Below are 10292 nucleotides of genomic sequence, written 5' to 3' on the forward strand. Positions count from 1 at the left end.
GCCGCAGGCTGAGAGGCAGGAAATGCAGGTGGGACTGTTTTTGCTGCCCTGCCCTTGGGGGCAGGAATGGGTGGTGGGAATGGATCAGGCGAGGCCACTTGGTGGCCTATGCAGTGCATATCGATTTCCGTCTCCTGTGCTGTTGCTGTCTCTGACCACCCAAGAAACACCTCAGGCTAGACCTGGCTCAGGTTCTGGGGGTGCTGACTGTCTCCTCATCTGGTGAACCCTTTCTGAGTGTTGGCACCATCCTTGCTTTGTTGCCCAAAATGGCAGCGTTGCATGGTTCAGGTAGAGAAAAGCAACTGAGATCTCTGGCCATCTCAAAGCGCTTGGGGAAGGGGAAGAGTGGAATGTGATTTAGAAGACGTAGAAGAAGAGATTGGACTTATACCCCGCCCTTCACTCGGAGTCTCAGAGCGGCTTACAAACTCCTTTCCCTTCCCCTCCCCACAGCAGACACCCTGTGAGGTGGGTGGGTCTGAGAGAGCGCTTTCCAGAACTGCTCTTTCAACGAGTGCCCAAACTGTGACCCAAAACCCACTTATTTATCGCAAAGTGCCAACACGGCAATTTAACCTGAATACTGAGGTTTTACTTTAGAAAAAACAACTCCTACATTAACTTAAGATGATCCAAACAAAGTAAGGAAAGCAATCCCAAATGCTTTCATTTACTTAAAATTATTTGGCAGAGAATTCGACACTTTAATGATGGTCTGGGCCTGGCTGGGGCGATGGCACGCGTGCCCACAGAGAGGGCTCTGAGTGCCACCTCTGGCACCATAGGTTCGCCACCACTGCACTACACCATTGTCATCCCTGTGAGACAGTATTATCTTGTTCCCCAAGACCTCCGAAAGGGGTAAGACTTCTCTGATCTCTTCCCCTGCAAGAGGAAGAGAAGAGCACCTCTCATTCCCTCTTATGGGAGGGGGCCATGGCAGAGTGGTAGAGTATCAGCTCGGCGTGCACAGGGTCCCAGGTTCGATCCCCAGCTTGTGCGATGGAAAGTATGAGGTAGACCAAGAGTCAAAAAATGAAAGGCATGTTCATTTAGGGAAGGGATCATGACTCAGTGGTAGAGAATATACTTGGCATGCAGAAGGTCCCAAGTTCAATCCCCGGCATCTCCAGCTGAAAGGATGAGGAAGACCTAGGGGTATGACTCCACAAAAGGCAGGTTCATTTAGGGAGGCAGCCATAGCTCAGTGGTAGAGCATCTCCTTGGCATGTAGAAGGTCCCAGGTTCAATCCCCAGCATTTCCAGTTGAAAGGAACTGTTGCCAGTCAAAGTAGACAGGACTGACCTTGATGGACGAATGCTCTGTGTCAGTATAAGGCAGTTTCTTGTGCTTTCGTGTGTGTATGTGACAACATCCCTCTCGGTCATCGCAGGTGCCCTTGGAAGAGATGGCTGGGAGTGAGGCAGGCCAGGTTCCATCTGAGAGTGTGCAGAGGCATCCTTCGATGGGCATCAAGGAAGAGGAGGACGGAGAGACCAGCCTGCTTGGTAAGGAGGGGAGGATACCTCTGTGTCTTTCCATCCTGGGAAGATTTCAGCTGTGGTAACTTCTCTTTGGGGATTCTCTGTCCTTAGAGTGTCCAACAGCTATGGTCTTCTAAGAAAAAGGGTCGGGGTGGGGAAAAGGAGTGCATAGACTCTGTTGCCTATCCTAGGCTGTTTCCACACAGATTTTTTGCTCTGCCTTGGCTTCCTTACAGTGCTGTTTTGGGGGGAGAGCGACCGCATGATGTCACCCTCTGCCCTATTTCCATGTTTCCCCCCCCCCAGGTTTCTGCATTCTTTCTTAGACTTGGTTTGGTACAGTCTTTTTGGAAAGATCAAAGCGCCTTTGAATGGGCTTGTGCTTGTCCCACCGATGTGAGTACCGTTTAGCTTTCCTTTGTGCCTTTGACTGCCACGGCTTCTCCCGCCCCCCACAAATTTACCGCATTGGCTTTTAATTTTTTTTTTAATCTAACATCTAGATTGCTGTAGCATAACAATCCATTGCCACAATGTACTGAGTCTCATTTTTTTTAAAGGAAGTCTCTAGCCCTTTTTAAAAATTATGTTTTTTGAAAACATAATAAAAAGGAAATACATAATATATATATATTTGCATGTAACAAAATATATGAAATAGAAAATATTTCTCCCCAGCACCCTTCATTACATTGAAAGGTTTTTGGATCACTTTTTACAAAATACTAACTTACTTCTGTTGGCGTAGATTTATAGTCAACATTTTACATTTTGAATTTCTTAACCTGGTTTTCAACTGAATTATAAACTTCATCATTGCTGCATACTGCATATTTTTGCCACTTCTGCATTCCCACTATTAGTTTTGTCAAATAGGTAATATAACAAATATACAGAAGGGACTATTGTATATCTTGTAGTAGAAAATAAAAAACGTTTCTCTTCAAAACCCGCTTCCTTATGCACATTTATATTCAATGTGTTACATTTAGAACTGATTTTCATTCTGCTTCTTCACGATACAATTGTATGCAGCATTTTAGACTATTTCTCATTCTAAATTTGACTCCTATTTTCATACTACACACTCCAGCTCTCCTCAAGTCCCTAGCCCTTTTCATTGCTTGGTTATACAGAGGAAGGTGCTCCATGTCAGACTCGGGCATCTGGCATCAGGGTGGACCAGCTGAAATGGCTGCATTGTCTATTCCTGATTTATCCTGCTTGCATTCTGTATCCTTATCACTGCCCTCGTCTGCCATTGCATTCCTAGGGGGGGGCAGAGTGTGTGTAGTGAATTAGGGAGCCTTGCTTGGTAATTTTTCTTTCTTCCTTTTTTTACAATCTTTATTTATCAGTTTTAAATATATTCGTTACATTCCAAATATATACATCTCTCACATATTTGTGTCTACATTTTCCATGTTTAACCATTTATGTACACTGGCCCCATCTTTCCCAATAAATACTATCATCTTTATGTTGTAGAATCAAACTTAGTTTCTCCATTTCTGCTATCTCTAATAGCTTGTTAATTACCTCATCTTTGGTGGGAAGTTCCCTTTTCTTGGTAATTTTTCTAAGGGGCCCCAAGATATCTTTCCCACGAGAAATGTCCTTGGAGTAAGACTGTGCCTGGCTAGATAGTGGCTGTATATCTTTCAGAGTCACTATAGTGATGCTGACGTTGGACTGCATGGAATTTTGGGGGTTTTACCTATATCTTGACTTTCCCCACCTTTGCAAGTCAGTCCTAACAAAGAGCTTGAACCCACAGCATCTCAGATCTCTAAATAAAGCATTCACTGCCAAAGTGTGTGTGGAGAGTGATTTGACTGGGAATCTGACACTCCCTGTAACTCGGAGATTATGTTGTTCAGGACTTTTTAATTGTTTCCCCAGAAGCCAGAGCTTGGATGACCACTGATGGTGATGCACCAGAAGATTCCAAACCAGTAGAATCAGATGGAATGCCAATGTGGAAAGTAGAAAAGAATGCTTCCCAGTGTTGTGAGCAGGAAAATGTTCCTGTTTTTCATGGGGACATTTACAATATCATATTTGAAACCACAGTCCAGGCAGGTGCTGATGCTGGTAAGAAATGTGATGGTAAAGTATATAAAATTTCTTTAGGATGCTTGGAAATTATTGAAATCCTGCCCTGCGCTGGATAGCTTAGGCAAAACCAATCTCATCAGATCTTGAAAGCTAAGCAGGGCCAACCCTGGCAAGTATTTGGAAGGGAGATCTCCAAGGAATACCAGGGTCAGGACGCAGAGGCAGGCAATGGCAAGCCACCTCTCTGAAATGTCCAAGCCTCACTAGGGGTTGCCAGAAGTTAACCATGACTTCCAGGCATATACACACACACAAATACTCACAAAATAAATGATTGAAACCCTCAGTAACAGAAGCCCAATGAAAAAGCATAGTTTATTATTACTTATTTACAGAATTTATATCCTGCCTCTCTGCCCTTACAAGGGACACCAAGGCCAACCTTTTAAAGGATGCATGAGAAAATTACATTATAAAAGCTGGCAATCTAAGCCAAGGAAGTGTGAAGCCACAAGAATGCAAGTAATCCCTTTTGTCAAAAGGGAGTGGAATTTTCACATCTGTGAGAAAGTACTTATGGTGTAAATGAGTTCATCAATAATACAGAGCATCAAGGTTGGAGCACCAGAAAAATAAAACATGAGACAGTGCCTTAGATAAGGCAACCTTCTTAGCATCTGACGGGTTTACTCTCGCATGCAGCAGGGCCTTTTCGTTGCTTGCCCCAGAGTACTGTAATGTTCTCTCTCAAGATATCCACCCGACTCCACCACCGCAGTGGTTCTGAAAGGGGTGAAAATGGTTGATGACTTACAGTTAAGTCTGGTCTTCTGGTTTTATTTGCCCTGTTCTTTTTCTGCTACTGACGGTTTAGTTATGTTGTTTTAATTCGTTTATTGATGTTTTATTTTCTTTGGTTGGAAGTTGTGTAGAGCATTTTATAAATCTCAGGAAAGAATTTGTTTATATTTATGGCCTGTACATTTTCTAGATGCAGAGTGTATGTACAGGTTTCCAAGAGGCCTTCTGTTAGCAGCAATCAGAGTCCGATTTATTCGCTTCCCAGTGGGGACCACGAAGTAGCTTATGGTGATCTCCTTTTCTCCATTTTCTCCTCAAACAACAGCCATGTAAGGTAGACTAGTGCATGACTGGCCCAAGATCACCCAGCAAGCTTCCATGACAGTGGGGATTTGAACCTGATGGAGCCTTTCGCAGACCAGTGGCAGTGGTGTGGATAGAGAATAATTTTCTTTCTCCCTGCTCACCATTTTGTAGAAAATGTACAGGCCATAAATATAAACAAATTCTTTTCTGAGATTTATAAATGGACACCAAGGCCAATCTTTTAAAAGATGCATGAGAAAATTACATTATAAAAAGCTGGCGATCTAAGCCAAGGAAGCATAAAGCCACAAGAATGCAAGTCAAAGGGGAGTGGAATTTTCACAAATGTGAGGAAATATTTATGGTGTAAATGAGTTCATCAATAATACAGGTTGGAGCACCAGAAAAATAAAACATGAGACAGTGCCTTAGATAAGGCAACCTTCTTAGCATCTGACGGGTTTACTCTCGCATGCAGCAGGGCCTTTTCGTTGCTTGCCCCAGAGTACTGTAATGTTCTCTCTCAAGATATCCACCCGACTCCACCACCGCAGTGGTTCTGAAAGGGGTGAAAATGGTTGATGACTTACAGTTAAGTCTGGTCTTCTGGTTTTATTTGCCCTGTTCTTTTTCTGCTACTGACGGTTTAGTTATGTTGTTTTAATTCGTTTATTGATGTTTTATTTTCTTTGGTTGGAAGTTGTGTAGAGCTGTTTATAAATCTCAGAAAAGAATTTGTTTATATTTATGGCCTGTACATTTTCTAGATGCAGAGTGTATGTACAGGTTTCCAAGAGGCCTTCTGTTAGCAGCAATCAGAGTCCGATTTATTCGCTTCCCAGTGGGGACCACAAAGTAGCTTATGGTGATCTCCTTTTCTCCATTTTCTCCTCAAACAACAGCCATGTAAGGTAGACTAGTGCATGACTGGCCCAAGATCACCCAGCAAGCTTCCATGACAGTGGGGATTTGAACCTGATGGAGCCTTTCGCAGACCAGTGGCAGTGGTGTGGATAGAGAGTAATTTTCTTTCTCCCTGCTCACCATTTTGTAGAATTTAATTCTCTCTCTCTTTGTTTCTGAAGGTGATGGGCAACTGAATGAGAACAAGGGAGAAATATACAGCAAGTTGTGTGAAAGAGCCAGGTGTGAAGCATCGAAAGAGAACTTCCATGATCCAAGTAAATCAATAGCACAGGTGGAAAACGAAGCCAAGACTGAGGGGAATGACTCTCTTGCATCTGTGGGTATGGAGTATCTCAAAAACCCCATCAGAGATGAAACCCAAGCAGAAAAGAGAAGGAACAAGTGCCGTGATATTCGCTGGAGGGTCAACCTGGAGGAAAAACCCAATAAAAGCTTGAAGTTTGGGAAGAGCTTCAGCCAGACCAGAAATGCTGCGACGCACCACAGACTTCACAGAGGGGAGGTGCCATATAAGTGCTTGGAGTGTGGAAAGAGCTTCAACTACAGGGGCAGCCTCACTTCCCATCAGAGAATCCACAAAGGAGAGAAGCTCTACACCTGCAAAAACTGTAGCAAGACCTTTATCCGCAAATCCATCCTGAACCTGCACTTGCGGATGCACGCGGGCCAGAAACCCTACTGCTGTTCTGACTGCGGCTTGACCCTGAGCGCTCAGTCGAGCCTTGTTCGACACCAGAGAATCCACACCAAGGAGAAACCCTACCACTGCTCGGAGTGTGGGAGGAGCTTCAGCCAGAGTTCGGACCTTATTCGGCACCAGAGAACCCACACTGGGGATAAGCCGTACAAATGCTCTGAGTGTGGGAAGAGCTTCAGTCGGAGCACAGGCCTTACTTCACATCAGAGAACCCACACAGGGGAGAGGTCATACCAATGCTTAGACTGTGGCAAAGGCTTTTGCGAAAAATCAAATCTTATTCAGCATAAGAGAACTCACGGGGGTGAAGCGGTGTAAGCGCTCTAAGTGAGGAAAGGGCTACCCATTACAAACGAATGCCAAATTTCCTGTTAAAGAATCTGCACACACCAGAGGTCCTATATAAAATGCTTGATGTGTGGGAAAGGACTACGTCGCATCACATGGGAGAAATTATACAGCTGAACTGTTTTCTTGACCCAGAACAATCACAGCTGCTCTTTCTGCTTTTATTTAATTGTCTTAGAAGCATATAGCCTTTTTTAAAACAGATATAACACACAGAAGCGCCAGCAGAAAAGAGCAAGAGTCCTGTAGCATCTTGAAGACTAACAAAATTTGTGGCAGGGTATGAGCTATTATTATTATTAAAATTTATGAATCGCCCCATCCCTACTATTGTAGGGCTTTGGGCAATGTAAAGGTAAAGGTTCCCTTGCTTGAAAGCCAGTCGAGTCCGACTCTGGGGTTGCAGTGCTCATCTCCATTTCAAAGCCGAAGAGCCAGCACTGTCCGAAGACGTTTCCGTGGTCATGTGGCCGGCATGACTAAACACCAAGGCGCACGGAACGCTGTTACCTTCCCACCGAAGTGGTCCCTATTTATCTACTTGCAATTTCTTGCTTTCGAACTGCTAGGTTGGCAGGAGCCGGAACTAGAGACGGGAGCTCACTCCGTCACACGGCACCCGGGTCTCGAACTACTGAACTACTGACTTTCCACAGCCTGCAGTTCAGCGTCTTAACCACTTGAGCCACCGCAGCTCAACAATTAAAACAATTAAAACAATTGCCAGATAAAACAATAAATCATATTAAATTACATTTTAAAAGACAGATGGCGAACAGTCATACTTATAATTCGTTATTTCCACCTTACAGAGTGCTGGCTGATTCGCGGGCAGGGGGAAAGAGCGTGGAAAACTGAGGAGGGTTCCAGCCACGATAGAAACCGTCATTGTCCTCAACCAAAAGCCTGGCGGATATCTGAAGAAGCGAGCAGTGACTCAGGAGAGCTCCTCTTCTGCCACACATTAGCCGCCCTGAGCCTGCCTCGGTGGGGAGGGTGGGGTATAAACCAAATCAATTGAATCATTTTGTTAATCTTTAAGGTGCTATGGGACTCTTGCTCTTTTCTGCTAGCATGGCTCTGCATCTTGATCGATCTCCGCAGAAGTGCTAGTAAGTTTCTTGCAGAGGATGACATTCGGTGGCAAATGGATCATATGCTCAAATGTTTACAGATTTTCCAAAAAGAACAATTACGGGCTGCCAAGGGACCGGCTGTTTGAATCGCCTCATGGATTTCTAGCGATCTTGCTTCATTGTACTTCCAAGTGTACAGCTGTGCTGTAAATGGAGGGAAAGCCCAGCTAACCTTTCTGTGCAGTGGTTTCATTATATATTATCCAGAACCAAACAAAGGTTAGTGAAGAAGTGGGCCAATATTAAAACCTATCTAATAAAAGTAGAAAAAGATACATGTATTTATTAATAACAAATTTTAAAACATAAACAGGGGCCCATTTGCAACAATTATATATAAAACATTACAATACCAAGGGCTTAAAAGCTTGACCTTACGCGTTTCAGCCAACTAGGCCTTCCTCAGAGGTCATATATATGTGGCAAAATGGCTGATACATATATTCACATACACACAATCAAGAATATATACAAAGTATAAATTCAATAAGGACCATAAAGTAAATTGTTCAAAAATAAAATCACCAGGCACAGGATCAATAGGCACATAAGTCCTTTAAAGTGCTATCACTAGCCCAGTGATTATAAAGTAGACTTGTGGTCCAAAAATTTCCTTCTTTGATTGTGTTGCCACAGTATTCACAAACTTTGTAGAAACCTTTGGGATTAATCTGGCATGATTTTTTTTAGTTTTTTTGGGGGGGACACGGAACAGATTTATAAAACTATGCACAGTGTGGAGAAGTGGAGAACTTTCCCCCTCTCTCCCCAAAACACCAGAACTTTGGGGGCCATCTGCTGAAGGTGAATCATCAGTAGGTTCAGGATAAGCAAAACGTGTGTGTTCTTGATTGTGTGAATTTCACATAATGATCCTGTCTCTGTATGTATTGATGGTTTTAAGGACTCAGACAAATCCCTGGAGGAGAGGTCCATCTGCTGCTGCTAACCATGAGGCCTAAATGGAGCCTCCACATTCAGACGCAGCTTGCCTCTGAATGTCACTTGCTGACGGGTAGCAGCAGGATTTGGTTGTAGGCCTTTTGGGGGCATTTGGGGGCGTTGGGGGTGGGAATGGGAAACACAGTGGAAAAGGTCCAGGCAAGACCAACCAAACATACTGTTGTTGATACAGCCATCAGCTACAAAGTCCAATTGGGACACTTTTTTAAAAAAACTGCTTTTCATGTGTATACAGCTAGATTCTTAGAGACCAAGGAAATTTTCAAGGTATGAGCTTTTGAGAGTCAAAACTCCCTTCATTTCTTGTTGGTTTCTAAGGTGCTCCTGGACTCCAATCTAGCTGTCCTACTTGCAGACCAACAGGGCTACCCTCTGAAACGATTTTCATGTGTACGCGGTTTTGTTTTGGGATTAAACACCTTATACTGGCTACGTTCATTTTCACAGAAAGTTTAACGACTTTCGTGCTTAAATGAATTTTTCTTTGTGCTGCAGGAGAAACCATGCAGTTATCCACGTGGCAGATGCTCAGATGTTCTGTAAACAATGCCATTAGGGAGAGTTTCTGTTAGCCACAAGGTATATCGGGAACACTCTGTCTGGGGCAGGGATGCTCTGTGTTCTTGGTGCTTGGGAGGCAACAGTGGGAGGGCTTCTGGAGTTCTGGCCGTGCCAGTGGACCTCCTGATGGCACCTGGGTTTTGGCCACTGTGTGGCACAGAGCGTGGGACTGGATGGGCCATTGGCCTAATCCAGCACGGCTTCTCTTAAGTTCTTATGATGTCTTCTTTATTTTATTACAACCAAGATTGCTGAGCCTGTCTCTTGTCATTCCTCTTCCTGTCCCTGCAAGCCAGAGAGACTTCACTTTAGCGCTTGGCCTAGTTCTTAGTTGCTAACTTCTGTTTGTAGGGTGGGGTGTTCTTGGCTTTCCCCATGTTGACAGCCAGGGCTTTTTTTGTAGAAAAAGCCCAGCAGGAACACATTAGCTTAACAGGCCACACCCAACAGCAGAAACTCATTAGCATATTAGGCCACACCCCTGACACCACCCCTCATTAGCATGTTAGGCCACATACCCCTAATGTAGCCAATCCTAATGAGTTTCTGCTGTTAGGTGTGGCCTATTATGCTAATACCTGCTGGGTGTGGCCAACTCGGGAGCCAGCCGGAACTCCGTTCCTGTGCGTTCCTGCCCAAAAATAGCCCTGTTGACAGCTATGTAAGCATTTTTCATTTATGTTATGCGCCATCAAGTCACTTCTGACTTCTGATGACCCTATGAATTAATGACCTCCAAAATGTCCTATTGTTGACAGTCTTGCTCAGGTCTTCCAAACTGAGGCCCCCTGGCTTCCTTGATGGGGTCCATCCCTCTCATGCGGGGAGCCCGCACATGCGGGGAGGGCGGGGTATAAATGAAATTAAATAAATAAATAAATGCTGGGTCTTCCTCTCTTCCTGCCGCCTTCAACTTTTCCTAGCTTTATTGTCTTTCCCAATGAGTCTGCTCTTCTCGTGATGTGACTGAGTCTGTTCCTGCTCGATTTAGGTGATATGCCGGAGTA

General features: G+C 44.2%; 2 protein-coding genes across 2 annotated transcripts in view; both read left to right on the forward strand.

The window, feature by feature from the left end:
• LOC107107603 (SCAN domain-containing protein 3-like) overlaps positions 1-5742 on the forward strand; it is a 6515-nt gene extending 773 nt beyond the window's left edge. Inside the window, exons 2-4 of the mRNA XM_015407911.1 lie at positions 1398-1512; positions 1815-1884; positions 5739-5742. Coding sequence (XP_015263397.1) covers positions 1398-1512; positions 1815-1884; positions 5739-5742 — 189 coding nt within the window. The remainder of the gene's footprint in view (positions 1-1397; positions 1513-1814; positions 1885-5738) is intronic.
• Positions 5743-5902: 160 nt separating this feature from the next.
• LOC107107604 (zinc finger protein 34-like) lies at positions 5903-6595 on the forward strand. The gene is made up of 2 exons (XM_015407913.1): positions 5903-6164; positions 6249-6595. Exons 1-2 carry the CDS (start codon positions 5903-5905, stop codon positions 6593-6595), a joined length of 609 nt encoding a protein of 202 aa, XP_015263399.1.
• The last annotated feature ends 3697 nt before the right edge of the window (positions 6596-10292 follow it).

This window comes from Gekko japonicus, unplaced genomic scaffold (assembly GCF_001447785.1).
Source record: "Gekko japonicus isolate JY-2015 unplaced genomic scaffold, Gekko_japonicus_V1.1 scaffold4805, whole genome shotgun sequence".
Taxonomy (NCBI): Eukaryota; Metazoa; Chordata; class Lepidosauria; order Squamata; family Gekkonidae; genus Gekko; species Gekko japonicus.